Source organism: Neopsephotus bourkii, unplaced genomic scaffold, assembly GCF_033783945.1.
Source record: "Neopsephotus bourkii isolate Nb327-2 ecotype Australia unplaced genomic scaffold, CSIRO-AGI_Nbou_v1 NB_1363, whole genome shotgun sequence".
Taxonomy (NCBI): domain Eukaryota; kingdom Metazoa; phylum Chordata; class Aves; order Psittaciformes; family Psittacidae; genus Neopsephotus; species Neopsephotus bourkii.
The window spans coordinates 275,801-293,032 of record NW_026901842.1 but is presented as its reverse complement, the minus strand read 5'-3'; the positions used below and the strand labels follow the sequence as shown (position 1 = coordinate 293,032).

Genomic DNA, 17,232 nt, shown 5'->3' with positions numbered 1-17,232 from the left:
TTCAAAACCTGTTGGCTGATGAGCACAGCAGCACTGCCAGATCAATTCAGTGTGTTATCACCCAAGTTATTTCAGAACAAGCCAGCAGATGACCTTCCAGAGACTATAATATGAACCATGCTTTTCCTGGCAACACACTGCATGCACTGCAGAACAGTGATACGATCAAGTTTGCCCACCACGTCTGGCTTCTCCAAACCACCATCTTGCTGAATGAGGCCACCTGATCTCCAGGAGTGCTCTTTGCCTCTACAGCTCAGAGAAAGCTCTGTGTTCTGTAAGGGGTAAGTTGGCATGAGCCTGCTGCCAGTGTGAAAGCAGCTGCTGATGGAAAGAATAGATATGAGAGCAGACAAGGATCACAAAAGGGAATTCAGAGTTTTATTTCCAAAAAAGAGCAACGTAGTGTTGAAACAAAAATCAAGTTCAATTAGTTTTCCTCTGATTTGAATGGCTACAAAAATAGATTCTACCCAAATCCATAAAGCCAGTTAACAGTACCATGACAAACCCCCAGATTACTCATTCAGATACCACATACAGCAGTCACAGGAATCTAGCATATATTACTCAATTTCTTTTAAAAGTAAATTTCTGAACTGTTTCTGTTATAACTGAAATACCAGATTTTAAAAAATTATACAAAAAATAATTTTAACCCAGTTGGAGGTAACAGTGTGCGTTTATTAAAATCCTGCACCAAGGCAGTAACATTTATAATTTAAAACCCAGCCCAGTAGAAAAGAGAAATGTGCAAACATTTAAAAGTTAGATGTACTCAGAGGCTTGTGGTGCATCGGACCTGGCAATTGACTTCTGTCCTAATGCAAGGCGGGCTCCAAGAGGAGAGGTCTCTAATGAGGCACTAAAGGGGGAGGCAGAGGCCAGAAAGCCGCAAGCTGCAGCTCTCTAGCCTGCAATGCAGGAGCAGCGGTGCCTTCTCCCCAGGGACGGTTTGCCCAATCAGTAGTGTATGGCACTCAATCCAATGCCAGAAAGTCCATGATGAATTCTGGTCAATCTGCTTTTGGACAAAAAACAAAATGCAAAAGCCATTTTACAAAACAGAAGTTGAAAGCTACTGAGAGCCAAGGAGCTGATATATTCAACAGATGATGGCTGTGAACTCTGGCTATCTCTCCAGTTTGCTTTAAGGTAAGTTTAAGAGTTAGGCAGGAGCCTCCAAAGGTTTTTTAGCATTTCCTTTAAAACTGATGCAGCATATTTACTTATGTGGCACATCAGGTGCAGAGTGGTACACTACTCTGACAACAGATTTGCAACCTGAAGATTCAGATCAGAGTTCTGCACTACCACAAACCACTTAAATAAGCTGAATTTTATCACGAAACTTCATTCTGCTTTCTGCTTCTTTTGGCTACTTCACTGCTCCTCAGAAAGGTTTACCCTCACCTACCTCCTCCATTACTTAGTCCATGACCTAGCGGACTTCTTGCCAAATTTCTTTCTGCATAGCTCCTGCAATGACACAAGAAAAGATTCATTATTGCAATGCAGTATCATCCCATCCGCTCCCAGCTGCTGACAGAAGACCAGGATTAGGTAGTGTCCAGAGGAAGTGTGCAGAGCAGAGCAGGTCAGGCAGTCACTTATCCTTACACACCAGCAGTTACCAATCCCACCAAGCTTCCTGCATCCGTTGCAGACAGTAGTCCTTTGTCTAGACTTCTGTAGCCCCTGTCACCTGAATGAACATCAGTATTCTAGGGAGAAAAGATAAAGCCCCGCACCCATGGTGGTAGCTGTATAGACAGAATGGGAGCAGAGATACTGAACACATCCAAGTGAGTGTCAAGACAGGATTAAACTCCAAAGTCCCATCCTCGACCGACTAAGCCCATGTGGCCTGCCCTTTAGATCAGTATGGGTTGACACGAATAGAAACCTGTATGCGAATACTCAGAGTCCTGTTCCTTTGGGATGTGGGAATGTGATCTCTCCTGCTTTTCGGAGAGAAAGAGACAAAGCATTATTCATAAAAATTGCCACGGGACAACACGTGAAAGAGAACCTGCCTCTCTCTTACTATTGCCTTTTGGTAGTCTGTGGGACATGTACATAACCCGATTCCAGCACAGCATCCCTGCCACCATGTTGGACATCCCCCTGCTTTCAACTAGAAATGCCCTCCCTTACCAGCCCAACCATTAGGAACTGCAATTGGTTGATACTCACCCTCTTCCCCCCTCCAGAGTACTCTGGATCTCCTTCAGGACTTCTGGAAAGCAGAGGGTTAAAGCAGTGAGTCAGAACCAGTAGAGCTCTGCTTCCAGGCAGCAGCCTAGCCACATTCCACCTCCCAGCAGAACAGCCTTTAAAGCCCACCTCCCACAATCAGAACTCAGGCCATGCATGTAACACCACTGCCTCTTCAGCAGTACCAGGCTGGCGTAAAAACTGAAGCAGTTATTTCCCAGAGGAAGTGTTGCCAATCCCAGTGTACCAGAGCCCCAAAGGAACTGCCTGTTCCAGCTGCCATTTTACACAAATCCTGTTAGAAAATAAAGATCCTTCTCTTATCACAGCAGCTATGTGGCCCAACCCCTGCCTGAGGGCATGACTATCTGTCCAACCCCTCACTTCTAATTCATGAAAACCCAATACTTCTACCGGTGTAACTGCAGACCCCTTGAAACCAAGTACTGAAATCCACAAAATTCCTAGCGGCTTTCTTCTTTTCCCACCCAGAAAGGCACCTGCCCTGTAAGTAGCAAGTCTTCATTTCACTCACTTTCATCGTTGAGCAAGGCATGTTCCATCAGCCTCCCAGACTTCCTTTCTAAAAGAGAGTAGGAAAAGAGCTTTTACCTAACAATATTTTCCCCTTTTCATGAAATATATGCAGTTTTGGAAACCCACACTACAACTGGATTTCCCCCTCCCCTCCACTAAGTACCGTTTGACTTTATTGAATGCTTCATGGCTAATCCTTAAAGCCTCTCAAATACTGAACTACATTTCCTGGCAACATTAGTTTGGCTAACAGATCTCATCAGGTTTCACACCTGTTCTTCTCGCAGCTTATTCCTTTCAGCAGAAACTCAGTCCTATCCTTTCAAGGCAATTTTGCCACACAACAACTTACTTTAGAGCTAGCAACTACTGTGTCTAAGCAGGTCACAATGTTTCTTTCACGGCCCTCCTTACTTCTCCCTTTATTAGGTAGAAAATACTGCTGAAGCAACAGGAAAGATGCCTCAGGTTTACACCTCACCATACTACATTTAGTACAATTATTTTTTGCTTACCATCTTCTCCACAGCCACCCAAACTCCTTCCTGATCCCCTAGAAAAGGAAGCAGCAAACAATCACTGACTTGGAGGCATAGGGACGCAGAGAATTGATGTATACTCTTGGCATCTACAGGAAGCTGCAGTGCATGCTAACTAACTGGTTTATTATTCTGGAGCATAGAAGGTTCCACGTTAACATCAGGAAGAACTTCTTTACTGTGAGAGTGACAGAGCACTGGAAGAGGTTGCCCAGGGGGGTTGTGGAGTCTCCCACATTGGAGATATTCAAGGCCCGCCTGGACAAGTTCCTGTGTGATGTATTCTAGGTTACCCTGCTCATGCAGGGGGGTTGGACCAGATGATCTCTTGAGGTCCCTTCCAACCCTTGGGATTCTGTGATTCTATTGAGCAAGACTGTCGGAAGGGCTGTATCATGTGTTGGCGATGCAGAAGCCAGCACACATCAGAAAACTTTCCTAAACTTTTGGAATAAAATTCGTATAGGATGTCCATGAGTGTCAGATCTACTGTTATTTCCAGATGTTCCAAGATGAGAGGAGGAACTCCCCACTGTCCCTTCACAGGGCAACAGTTCAGTCTTGCCAGTAACATCCAGCCCCTGAAGAGTGCAAGAGTCAGGTGTCAGTCAGACGCATCCTCTGGGAACAAGTAAAGCAAGCCAAGGCTTACAGCTTGTGACTAACAACCCAGGGATACCAATTCCAATGCTTTGTCTACTACTTTGTCCCATCAGCTGTACTGCAAATAGAAAAAACATCAGGAAGAAGGTTGCATTTCCTGATGCTGATCCATCTAGGAATGTTGTTAACATACTTCAAAGTCATCTTTGAAGGGCAACTAAGATGATTAAGGGAGTGGAGCATCTCCCTTATGAGGAAAGACTGAGGGAGCTGGGTCTCTATAGTTTGGAGAAGAGGAGATTGAGGGGTGACCTTATTAGTGTATATAAATATATAAAGGGGGAGTGTCACGAGGATGGAGCCAGGCTCTTCTCAGTGGCAAACAATGAAAGGACAAGGGGTAATGGGTACAAATTGGAGCACAAGAGGTTCCACTTAAACCTGAGAAGAAACTTCTTCTCAGTGAGGGTAACGGAACACTGGAACAGGCTGCCCAGGGAGGCTGTGGAATCTCCTTCTTTGGAGACATTCAAAACCCACCTGGACACGTTCCTGTGTAACCTTATCTAGGTGTTCCTGCTCCGGCAGGGGGATTGGACTGGATGATCTTTTGAGGTCCCTTCCAATCTCTAACATACTGTGTGATACTGTGTGTGTGATCTTTTTGTTGTTGCTGCTGCTGCCTTGTTTTGTTTTGTGTTTGTTTGCTTTTGTTTGTTTGTTTTCTTCTCACTACTCAGACACAGCCAGTGCACAGGAGGCTTACAGACTTTACCTGGATTTTCTTGCAGCGTTCTCCATGCCAGACTTGGAGTGCACATGGTTGTTACTTGTGACTTCTGGCATGTCCACAATGCACCGCGGCTCCACTAACCATTTAGCAGAAAGGGAAAACCTCTCAAACTCCGATGGTGAGATCAGATAGAAACCTAGAGATAATTGGGAATTTAAAAGCAATTCTCACATCCGAGAACTAAAGGTGATCCAAAGAAAAAAAAGAACACATCTAAGTATCCTCTATGTTTGACAGAAAGTGTTGCAATTCCTCCTATCTAAATGAATCACTGAGGAAGATATTACCCCAGTTTCCCAAGGACTGGTTAGTCTAGAGACTGGGCAATTTAAGATGATGCAGAGAACTGTACTGTGCAGACACTTGACAAAAACAGCACAGAAAGATGTGAAAACTGAACTGCAAAACAGCAATTCACCCTCAGCAGCCAGAGGATGCTGGATCCCAGTTTTGCAACTTGAATGTTGAGCACATACAGAAGGCACCATGCAGGTGCCTGCTGCTTATAGAGCCATCCTTTTGATTCCAGACAAGAGGAGAGTGGCCAGATGGAAGCCACCCATGAGGCACATCCTCCCTGTTAGGTGAAAACCACCGTCTGCATTAACAATGATAGAATAAACTCACTTCTGCTAATTCACGTGTCAGTATCTGTTGGCATTTGGTGCTGGCCAGAAACATGTAATGGACATATTTATGTAACATTAGCATGCATACATAGCCAGGTCTAAACACTAAGCCCTATAATCTCTTTTCCATTGTCTCAAACACACAACAGAGGTAAGTGATTTGGGAGAAGCACACCTTACCTTGTCCGTATTTGGTGAAGACACAGGATGCAATGCCACTCACATCCTCTTTGCGGATGCAAGGGTAGCGGATCTGTAACTTGAGGAAGGGCAGCGAGATGATCTGGATATCTCCCAGGTTAGTCAGGACAGCAAGGTCATTTTCACTGTAATCATCAGTCCTGCAGCTGCTGAAGTTCGCAACTGTTACCTTCCGTACCCTACAGCCTTCCAGGGCTGTCAGCTTGAGCTTCAGTCTGGAGCTAACCTTCGGTAAGGTGAATACCTGTCGTAGAGACAAGACACTGACATCTCTCTCCTTCCTGCACAATGGCAGCAGTCACTCCCCGGACATCTGCTCCTCCCTCCTTTAAAGCCGTTTTCATTCACAGTGAATACACACCAGTGTAATCGAGTCAGCCTGGCCCCCTGCTCACCAGACAAGGAGGAGTCAGCCACAGTCAGTGTTAGAATCTGTTCCTGTTCTGACATCAAGCAGTCCTAACCTTCAGGCTGCAAACTGCATTTATCTTCCTATTCTTTCAAACCCCCTCCAAATTTGGGTACAAATTACTACAGGAATAGAATGGGGTTTACACTAACCATGTTTTCTTCCACATTATTTTTAATGTAGGCCGGCCTACTGCAAGCTACTCCAAGTCCTACGCTGACTAGTTAAGTGTGGAAAGCAAGAAGCTTTTTAGCTGCTTCACAGAAATGCCTACCAATTTCCACTTCTGTACTAACCACAGCAAAAGCTCTTTCCCAAAAACAGAAGCAGCCTTGTCCAAAGAGCATAATGTAATACATGAATACAATTTTCATGTTCAGCATGTACATCACTATACTGAGTACCCAATCTGTCAGCACACACCTGATGTATGGACTGCACCAAACACAGGTGCTAGCCCAGAGGTGTTACTCAGGTATGTAAGAATACGCACTCTCAAGACTTATCTTTCCACTGAGCAGTGCTCATTGATTTAGCAGATTTTACGTGCCTCCTGGGTGATACTTGCCTTAAATTGCTCTTCAGACACCACCAACAACTGATGGCTGCCTTGCATATCAGGACTCTTAGAAAGGTCATGTGCTACTTCTAGAGGTTCTGGGAGGGGCGTGCTGCGTCCATCCAAGACAAGTATACCCACAACAGGAGCCCTGTGCATCAGCTGAATCTCTTTGGCTAGACAAGCAAGATAAGCAGGAAAATAATCAGACACAGGAATCTAGTCGGATACACTGTGTTAGAACCTCACTCACACCCTCTCAGTTACAGACCTACCCAATATGGCTCTTCCCTGCCTGAAAAGATATACTAGTTAAAGGGTATTTGAACTGAACCAGTTTGTATTAAACAGTATCTATTATTACATAAAGAATGCAGGTCCAGCTGTCAGAATAAGGTACATGTGCATGGAGGCTTGAAGGTAAACTTCAGCAACAGCCAACACAAATTTAAATTCCTGAAGCTGGTAGGAAATGAGGCTAAGGCATATCAAGCAGTGCTGGAGCTCACTTAGTCTTTAGTTCAGGTGCTGCAGTGAGCACTGTTTAGCTCAGACACTGCTACATGTAGCTCCACTCTCACAGACAAAACAGCAGTAACCCAGCTGCCTTGCATGCTGTATGCAACTCTTGGTTATATGAGCGACAGCTCACACCCGTTAGGACTTTGCTTTCGCAAGGCATACTTACCCTGCTCTGCCCTGACAGGTTCATCCATTCTTCTCTCTGCTGGAGGAACACGTAAACAGAAGGCATAGACCGTACCTCCATTGGTGCCTGCCCACAAGGATGGGCAGTGGCGAGAGCCTAGAGCAACAAGAAGGCTCATGAGCAAGGCACCATCTGTGACATCCTTGGATAACTGCTTTCCACTACACATCCCTGCTCTGTTAACACCTTGAGTATCTCTATGTTAGGGCAGACTTGCCATGGACACTACAGGTTCTTGCACTTCTTCTCCCAATACATGTACAGCAGCCCTGATAAAGGACACGGCTTGTGAGTAAAGGGAAGGCAGTTCTGTTTCAATCAGACACCACAGCTGCTGCATCCAGTTTTCATATATTTATATCCCATGTGAGCAGGGTAAATTTGTGCAAGGTACAGTCTGGGCTCTGATGCACAACCAGCCACTACCCTCAGCAAGATCAGAAGGCTCTGCTGGGGGCAGGGGTGGAATTTAGAGTAATGAGACAAAAAAAAAAAACCCAAACCACCTTACACTAAAAAGTCAGATGTCGTTCCAGCACATTTTAAAATTGCACATAAAGGCTGCATCCAAAGATGCACTACTGCTTGCTTTGGATTAACCAGCAGCCAAAATGGCTAAATAATTCTGCATGACAACATATGCTCTTGTTCTATATTAGCTTTTCAGCATCGATAAAGTAGGACACAGGAGATGCCAAATTTTCCTGGCAGTAAATCCTAATACATTCCTTGGCAGGAGGAGTAAAAGGTCTATTCGGAAGAAAAGAAAGACATATGCTCTACTCACTGTCTCTCAAGAAGGTATCAGCAAAGTATAAGGTTCGCACAAAGCCAGTGAAAGAGTCTTCTGCAGAGCGGGCTTCAATCTTACGCTGGACTGGAGCCAGTTCCATTTCCTGCAATGTGTCTTGGTCAAATTTGGCATTTGCTTCTTGCACCTTCAAAGATGATAAGACATTCTGTCAGTCAGGCAAAGACATAGGGAAGAACGAGAGACAGTGAAAGTGGCAGCAACAGAAAGGGAAAGCATCATCATACCAGTGAACCAGTGCATCCTTCATCCCATGATCAACTATAGACTACATCTTCTCTAAAAACATGACTAACAGAGCAGCATCGGAAATTGCCATTTTTGCTCTTATGTCAATAGCTACCGGTACCATAGCAGGACTGCAGACCACCTCCTGCTCTCAGCAATCTGATCAGGACCCCGCATGCTTGTCCTGGGTTCAGCTGTAACAGTTATTTTCCTCCTTCTTAGTAGCTGGTGCAGTGCTGTGTTTTGGATTTAGTCTGAGAATAACACTGGTAACACACCAATGTTTTAGCTGTTGCTAAGTAATGCTTACTCTGATGACTTTTCAGTTTCTCATGCTCTGCCAGTGAGGAGGGACACAAGAAGCCGGGAGGAAAGAGAGCCAGGACATCTGACCCAAACTGGCCAAAGGGGTATTCCATACCACAGCACATTATGCCCAGTATAGAAAGTAGGGGGAATCACCCAGAAAGCCCAGATTGCTGCTCGAGTCAGGCTGGGTATCGGTCAGTGGGTCCTGAGTAATTGTATTGTGCATTACTTGTGTTTATTGTTTTGGGTTTTTTTTCCCTTATGATGATTATTATTATTAGTAGCAATAGTAGTAGTTTTGTATTATACTTTAGCTATTGGACTGATTTTATCTCAACCCATGGGGTTTACGTTTTTTTGATCCTCCTCCCAATCCCACCTGGAGTGGGGGTGGGGAAGCAGAGACGTGGTGCTGAGTTACCTGCTAGGCTTAAACCACGACAATGCTTCAAGCTGTGAACCCACAAGACTCCAGAAATGGCCACTCACCTCTGAGGCATTTCCACTACCTCCTCGTCGCTTCCTACTGGACACGCGGCTCCTTCTGATCCGCCTGAATGACTGACGGAGGGACTTCTTCAAGGATTTCACCCGAGACAGTGGGCCTTCTAAGGCCAATTGGTCGCTGGGATGCAGTGTACACCTGAAGGAGGGTGACAGGAGGCACACGGTCACTTTCTACTGGTGGCAATCACTCTCAAAAGTCCAGTGGGACACAAACAGATGTCAGAACATGCTTGTGTGTTCTTGAAGACAGAGTCCATAGCGGCAGGGCTTCTTGCTATGCTGACTGCTCTCAAGAAATCACTTTCTTAGCAATTCCAGGCCATCTTTAACAGAGGATTACCACAGACCTCACAGAAAGAAGATACTTACTTGACAAAGACCAGTCGTTTCTGCTGGTGGTCAAAAAGCCCAAAACCATGACTGGTACCAAAGGCCACAAGCTTCCATTCAGAGTGAAGGGCCAATGAGGTGACCACAGCTGGTGGTTGACACTGGACAAGGACAAATGGCTGAAAACCAGCTTCAAATCGAACAGGTCCATCTCGAGTTTTTAGTTTCTCATGACCTTTCCATCGATAGCCCTCTTGGTCCTGCAGAAGATCTGCTTCAGCATGGTCCACAACATGTTCTGCGTCTTCATCATTCAGTTCCATCACCAGTACCTGAAATTCAAATTTTAACGTGTCTCCAGGATACACTGTAACAAGCCTGCACTAAAAGCAAGGTTTATTAAGACTGTTTTATTTGAATACCTGTCCTGCTGTACCAGCTACAGCCAAGTATCCACTGTATTTACACAGGTAGATCTTCTGGATCCCAAGTCTAGGATCATCACTGTAAGGGTCGAAGGTCCCAACCTACACAAGAGAACGCACAGTGGCTGATCTTTGCAGCTGCATTAACTAGGACAGGAATTATAACTCCTCAGGTTTTCAAAAAGCTCCTACAGGCACCAGCTATCTCACCTTGCGAAGCGGAGGCCACTCATCCTCACCTAGGGTGTTCATGTTGTCATTGGGATCAGCATCGGTGAGAAATACCCGCACTGTACTCAGCTTATAAAGAAGATGTAAGCAGACACCAGAGGCATCCCAAAACCGCACAGTGCCATCTTCATGCCTGGAGTGGGGAGGGTTACAGAAACACACATCATACAGGAGAACAGCACAGCACCTAGCTGAGGATGGTAAAACACAGGGGAAAAAACACACCGAAGATGAAACCACATTGCTTACAAAGCCCTGAGCTGTAGCAACTTAGAGCTTCCAGAGAAAGATTTTGTGGAGCTTTTTGTGGGGTTTGGTTTTTTGTTTATGTTGTTGGTTTGGCTTTTTGTTTTGGTTTGGTTTGTTTTTAACTTTGCATCTGGTGTGTTTCCAAGGCTCTGACACCCACACACAATTTAAGATTTCTCCAAAAAGCACTGAAAAGGAAAAAAAAAAGCTTAGCATAAAGAAGGAATAACTCATGCTGACAAAAATTCTACTACTGGGAGGGAAAGAAAGAAATCAAGCTTCAATATTAGTTCCCCAGATGAAAATGAAGGACTTCTAACACAGTGCTGCATCAAGAATGAAGTCTGAAAAACAGCCCACTGAAGTTTTTAAAAGTGCTTTTTAAAAACAAAAACCCAAAATCCAAAATGTTTATGGGATGAGACAATCTCTTGCTACTTCCACCACTTAGCTCGATTTGCCCATGCTGATCAGAGCAGACCGAAGTCCAAGCTAACCTCTTTTTTGAGATTTAGGACAGTGTAAGGTACTGAGATAAAATGCTTCAAAACCTGCAAGATTAAGCTCTGCTTTACACTGTTCCCTTTGAACCAGTTTGGATTACTGCATGTGCTTCTACACTGGTGTTTGTGGGGGGGAATGGATGACATCAGAACAACAAAGAAGCCAACTTCATAGATTATCTGTGGTCATCACAATCTGTTAACTCGCTTGTAGCAGAATCAGCTGTACAAAGCTGGCAACCCAGCTTTGAGGAGTTGCAGCCTTCTCACTAGGAGATGAGTGGACTTGAATCTCATGGGAAAGCCTCAGTTCAAAAGGAAGAACAGAAACTGGAAAGGGCTCCTTGATTGTTATCAGTTGAGTACATACCCTGTTAGAAGCAAGTCCCTCTGTGGAGGATCTGGAGCTATGCTGGTGCCACCATCAATCGGCCACGGCTACAAATACATTAAGGGAAGACTGTGACTTTCTAGGCAGTGACAGTGTGAAGAGCATATGCAGTCAGCAGGGCAGCATGAACTTCAGTACAAGTGGCAGTGAAACAGTCCATGCTGTTAGCTTTTGTTTGGATTAAATGTTCCTGTTTTGACACTAGCTGTGCTTTCTAGAAGACATTCTACATACTTCCTCAAGAAGCTGGGCCGAAAGCTTCATGTTACCACTGACAACTGGGAACACTCAGACTTTCCTTCTAGCTTGTCAGAGCCGGAAAAAAGTACCACATTTTAATCCCCTGGTGTGAGTAACTGTCTTGGTGGTGCTCTGGGAAAAAGCCTCTCTCAACCCCATTAAGAGGCAGGATAACATCTGTTAGGACTCATCCCTCCACATGCAGTTAGCAGCACAGACCACCCACATTCCAAGCAGTCATGCTGTTCTTAAACGCATAGGAACCCACATCCATTCAAAACCATGACAAGCTGCCATACCATATTCGAGTAGTGACTGTTCTGCTTGCTCCCAGCACTGATAATTCTCTCCCACAGTTTGAGCGGGATGTTGGAGATGTGGTGTGAGCAGGTGATAGCTGAGCAATGGAGAGAAGCCAGGTACGGCGGATGGACTGCTGGCCAGCCTGCAGTTTTCAAGTCTATAACTACCAGCTCTTCTTCTGCCAGCACCACCATAGCAGAAGGGTCATCAAACTCTGCAGGAACAAGATTCATTCAGGCTGACAAAAATGACTATCCAAGGTTAAGAGAAACAAACTTCCCATCAGGCTTATTTGAAAACTGCTATCAGAGCATTTTTGTTGGCAAAACTTTTAACTGCTTCTATGTTAACTGGGCCTATGAGGCACTGACATTAATAGATTTCAAGATACCAGTAGTTTTACTGCAAATTCATGTTTCTTTACAGCCCTCCTGGGACTGTCAGAGTGACTCATTATAGATTCCACTGCAAAAATCAAAAAATCTGTTAACAACATACGTGGCTAAATAAAACAAATTCAGATTCACCATTTTAACAGCCTGAAATCCAACGACTCTACCTGCTGCTAATGACCAGCATGGGGTGGACAGATACACAAACATCCCAGCAGTGACCCATTAAGTACTGGGTTAGGCCCACAGTCCTTTAAGGCTAAGCTGCTTAAACACAGTAATGCCTTGGGTTCTGCAGAATGCTTCTCTGCTTGAACTGACAAGTATTTACAATTCAGCTCTCGTACTTTTCATTTGCCCTGCTTCTCATATATTGTGACACATCCTCTGGACTTTCTTTTTTTAAAGAGTGTGCACATCATCTAATATATAATCCTATGTATATTTAACAGATTTAATTTGTAATCTTGTCTATGTAACTTTACAGATGACACCTGATAATCAAGAATTTCAGATTTTTCAACACACCTAGAATTAAAGTGAAAAATATTTAGTATACAATGTTTTTGCAGGAACATTCACAAGAGCCACAACAGCAGCTGGTGAGGAAAACCAAAACCACAAATCAGTTGACACCAACAATATTTAACATAGCTACAGAAATCTAAGTGAATGCATCACTAATGTGTCACATTGCAAGAGGGGGGGTAATAAACAGTGAGCCACAAGCAAACTAGCAACACCGTCCTGACCTTCCCTGCTAACCTATACTTTTACATCCCTTCTTTAGTTCATTACATGGAATATACTTGCAAGATACAGCACATCTACATGCAAGCACATACCAACACTGTTCACTCAGCAAAATTAACTTCAAGCAATTAGTACGTGGCCTCACTCCAGTTAAGGCACCCCATGTTTCACCTCTGTCTAGCCACAGCTGTAGCTCAGTAGGAGTTCAGTTTGTTCATGAGAAAGTCTCTTCAGTTTTACTTTGCTTTCTTATGTGCCACCACCTGCAGGACTTCTGAATAGAATAAATACTACCATGGTCAGCCCTGTACTCTGGCTGCTGCTGCCAACATTAACCAAATACACTCTGTTTTATTTGTTTTTTGTGCAAAGGCACACATCTGAGGTCATTGCTTATGGCAAGAATCTATTTGAAGTTGCTGAAGTAGCAGGCATACTGGAATGTGTCATGACTGCCATACACTCATCCACACGCTCATTGAAAAAACAAGGAAACAGGAAGGGCCAGCCTTTAAAAAATTGTTTCCACAGCATATTCAGGGTGGTGGAAAGCCACCAGCTACCACCATGCTGCACTGCATAAGCTTTGTGCTTATTAAATTAAGTGGCTTTGGTGTACAATTAATACCTTCATACTGTCATTGCAGGGAAGACTGCTTAAGGGCAAAAAAAGCAAGCTGCATAGACCCACTAAGATTAGGCAATCAGCCACAAGGAAGCTTGTCAACCACAGAAACCTCATTTTATTGTAAAAAAACCTTCCTCATCTAGGTGCAACAGCTTGAGCTTCAGTAGCAGCTCCAGTCTGTGCCCTCTAGAAGTCCTGTTAACTAGAGAATTCAACCCTTAGAAAGCATACTATGAAGCCTGTGGTTACTTCATCCTAAAGGGCTTCTAATCATATTCAGGAATTCGACTTCAAGAAGTCAATCTTTTACCCAGAAAAACTCAGATTTCTTTCTCTCATTTTTAGAGACTTTTGTCCATCTTCTATACTCTCAGCTCTGACAACTCCACAAAAAGTCAAACAGTCTAGTTTCTTCAATGGTTAAAGCTAAACAGTACCTCAAGCTTGAAGGTTAGACTTACACGTTCTGCACATTTGGAAGATGCTTATAAAAGGCAGTGCTGTGTAGGGAAGTATCTGTAACAAACATATACAGGTACTTCACAGAATAGTTAGGGTTGGAAAGGACCTTAAGATCATCAAGTTCCAAACACCCTGCCATGGGCAGGGACACCTCACACTAAACCATGTCACCCAAGGCTCTGTCTAACCTGGCCTTGAACACTGCCAGGGATGGAGCATTCACAACTTCCCTGGGCAACCCATTCCAGTGCATCTCAGTTACATTCTGCCTATGCTTTTACTGGTTGCTTTTCAGAGACTTGGGAGGATCTGTTAAGGTCTGGGAACAAATACAGGGAGGGATCCAAAAGGGATCTTTATGCTGACTTTCCCCCTGGATCTGTGGTCTGAAGGAGCCAACCTGCATCAGTGTATCTGAATGCCCATGCCTGCAGGGAGCTGTCACCACCACCATGGACAGCACATAAGAGAGAGAAGTTTGGAAACTAGTCTACTAGGCAAACCAGAAACTAGAAACCCTGAGAAGATTCACCAACAGAAGATCTGAATACAAGCTTCTAAAAAGCATCTACAGGCTCCTGCGATTTGGTCTAACCCAAATCCCATTACTGCACATTTGTGAAGCTTCAAATAGCATTTTTTACTTGGTTACTTCAAGTTAACCAGAAGCAAGAGCTGCACCAGCGTTAGACAAACAGTTCCTGAGGAAAATCCTTTACAATTCCACGAAAATAAAGAATATTACAATTTCTCTGGAAATAAGTGAAGCAAAGCTCATCAACAAAAGCAAGAATCTGAAAAGTTTGATGCAAGCTGTGGAACACATGCTATTTAGATTTAGAACTGCTTACATTCACATTCACTGGCAGTTAAGCAAATTAAGTTCTCTATACACTGACCCTTAGTTCTGTGTCAGCCTTTGCTAATTTATTACCAAAGCCCTAGTCATAAATACAGGGAGTAATTACAAGAAACAGTAGGAGTAGTCCTCAGCAGGAGTAAATTCTTGTTTTAATTATTGCCTCCTTTGAAGTGTTATTTCCAAACAGCAATATTTAGATTCTCATTTCACAACTTGTCTGTGTAAACTGGACAGTGGACATAACCATGAACTTAAGAGGTCTTTTCTCATTAATGGAGTAGCTTAATTTTTTGAGGAATGTATGGCATTTGTTACCAGCCCATTCTTTATATGAGTATTTTACACTTTCAAATGGCAAATCTTTTCTATGGTTAGACTCATCTTAAGGGTCCTTTCCACCCTAAAAGATTCTATGACTTTCTGTTAAAGTCTCGGAAAACCTGCAAAAAACTGACCTCCTTATTGTATTTTCTATGCTATTTACACAAGGCAGATATCCACATGCCTACAGTTATCCCAGTTCTTCAGTATTTTCCTTTCATCACATACCTGCAGTAGGCTCCGAACTGAAGATTATAAAGAAGTCTATCACCCGTGATGTGAAGTCAAAGGCTGTTTGCTGACTGCCGTGGATGACAGAGATACTGTGCCGGTCACCATAGCTAGCCCTGGGCATCCCTCCTTGGAATATAATGTAAGGAAGCCTTAAGAGGAAGAGAGCGGTGTACATTGAAGCAAGCCATAAGCAAATTTCAAAGACATGAGGCAAGTCAAATATTCTAAAAACCACTTTAAAATGTTCCTCTTAAGGGCTCTTATGGGACAGGGTGCAGCACCCTTTAAATGCCTTGGAACAGGTAAAAGTGAAGGGATACACCACAAACTCACCCATTTTTTGTTGTCTGCCAGTATATCTTGGAGATGGCCTTGCAAGGAAAAGGACCTAAGAGAACAGAGTTATTTGATGTAATTCAAGAGCGCATATTTATGTGAAGTTCCTTATTCTGCTGCACGGAGGTCACCTCTGCCTCCAAGCCAAGGGGAGCCACCTGAATTAGTAGGCACCACCACCTCCTCCCCAGACCAAGCCACATCAGACAAGTCTTCTGGGACACACTGACCACAGGACTCCCCAGCAAAACAAGGGCTTAGGCTCAGAGGAAGTTTTGAACCCTGCTGCTGATGGCTAACAGGGAGTGGAAGTGCTGTTGTAGCAGGTGATTAACTAGAAAGGACTGTTAAAAACATGGGCATTCCTGAAACTAATGTAAAGGAGCAGAGCTTTAGAAGCTTCTTCAGAGCTTTAGAATCTTTCCTTCTTCTTGAAAGATTAGGTCATCCCCATCTGATGGTCTTCAGCAAATCAGAGGCTTCATTTCATCACTGCTCAGGTTGACAAAAAGTGCATTTAGCTCACTATTAATTACAGACAATCCAAGCAACTCCTGCTGAACAGGACACTTGAACTAAACAAAGGACTGAATCACCAACACTCTTCATAAAGGGCACTAATTTCTTCAGCACATTTGCTCTCCATGTTCAGGACAGACATCTACAAGGTAAAGGAGTTTAAAAACCTGAGGAAAACACTGGACTGAAATCCCTTAGTCTAGGCTCATGAACCATTCAAAAGGCAGCTCTGCATTTTGCCATTAGGATTAAACACTAGGAGAACACAGCTTGAATATCCTACACAAGCTCAAAATGAGTTTAGATAAATATGCAACAATTAAACCTCACTTACTGACCATAAGGCACAAGGTGTTCCAGGGGCTCAGGCTGCCTGTTGTCACTGGATACTGGCCACTGGGTGTAACTTCCATCATAGTGACAGCTAACGAATTTACTGCCATCCCTCTGCCAGTAGAGGTTCTCCAGTTGCTGAAGAGAAAGATATATGACAGCTCTCCAGAGAGCTGTTAACCCCCCCAAAACCAATGTATTCTTACTAAAAAAAGAAGCTTTGTCAGGCTCCCCCCTGCACCCACACTTGTCTTCAGAGTGCCTAAGAGGGGAGATCCCTTTCTCCCCTGTGGAACTGACTTTGGGTTAAATGAATACCTGAGTGCCCAGGAAAAGGTGTGTCACTTTGTTATTCTGCAGGTCCCAGAGGAAAATCAAGCCCCTGCTGTATCCAATCAGGATCTGATCAGGGTTCTTAGGATGTTCTCGAAGGGCTTCCACCAATTCACATGATCGCCTGTTACAGTAATCTTCTGGTACCCTACAGAAGCAGAAGAGAAAAACAAGGAAAGTTTATTCCAGGTATAATCTGACTGTAATAACAGTTAAGGTGTAAGAAGGAGAAATTAAGCAACAAAAAGTTCAAACAGGTGAGAATAAGTACGATTTTTCCTCAAATCCTTCAAAAGCAGCAGAAAAATCTTACATAAGACATCACACCAGGCCTCC

The 17,232-nt window shown here is 43.9% G+C and overlaps 1 protein-coding gene across 3 annotated transcripts in view; it reads right to left on the bottom strand.

The window, feature by feature from the left end:
• Nucleotides 1-359: 359 nt before the first annotated feature.
• LLGL2 (LLGL scribble cell polarity complex component 2) overlaps nucleotides 360-17,232 on the bottom strand; it is a 35,841-nt gene continuing 18,968 nt past the window's right edge. For 2 of the 3 annotated variants that reach the window (XM_061366885.1, XM_061366886.1), the window contains 20 exons: nucleotides 16,882-17,044; nucleotides 16,569-16,701; nucleotides 15,709-15,763; nucleotides 15,370-15,524; nucleotides 11,720-11,937; nucleotides 11,160-11,227; nucleotides 10,017-10,170; nucleotides 9,804-9,908; nucleotides 9,421-9,713; nucleotides 9,034-9,187; nucleotides 7,984-8,134; nucleotides 7,176-7,292; nucleotides 6,497-6,663; nucleotides 5,499-5,763; nucleotides 4,672-4,825; nucleotides 3,270-3,307; nucleotides 2,753-2,800; nucleotides 2,197-2,239; nucleotides 1,418-1,479; nucleotides 360-1,024 (listed from right to left, as the gene is read on the bottom strand). In XM_061366885.1, the coding sequence (XP_061222869.1) occupies nucleotides 1,017-1,024; nucleotides 1,418-1,479; nucleotides 2,197-2,239; nucleotides 2,753-2,800; nucleotides 3,270-3,307; nucleotides 4,672-4,825; nucleotides 5,499-5,763; nucleotides 6,497-6,663; nucleotides 7,176-7,292; nucleotides 7,984-8,134; nucleotides 9,034-9,187; nucleotides 9,421-9,713; nucleotides 9,804-9,908; nucleotides 10,017-10,170; nucleotides 11,160-11,227; nucleotides 11,720-11,937; nucleotides 15,370-15,524; nucleotides 15,709-15,763; nucleotides 16,569-16,701; nucleotides 16,882-17,044 (2,551 nt within the window). In that variant the 3' untranslated portion in view covers nucleotides 360-1,016. The remainder of the gene's footprint in view (nucleotides 1,025-1,417; nucleotides 1,480-2,196; nucleotides 2,240-2,752; nucleotides 2,801-3,269; nucleotides 3,308-4,671; nucleotides 4,826-5,498; nucleotides 5,764-6,496; nucleotides 6,664-7,175; nucleotides 7,293-7,983; nucleotides 8,135-9,033; nucleotides 9,188-9,420; nucleotides 9,714-9,803; nucleotides 9,909-10,016; nucleotides 10,171-11,159; nucleotides 11,228-11,719; nucleotides 11,938-15,369; nucleotides 15,525-15,708; nucleotides 15,764-16,568; nucleotides 16,702-16,881; nucleotides 17,045-17,232) is intronic. The other variant, XM_061366884.1, reaches the window with a different exon arrangement.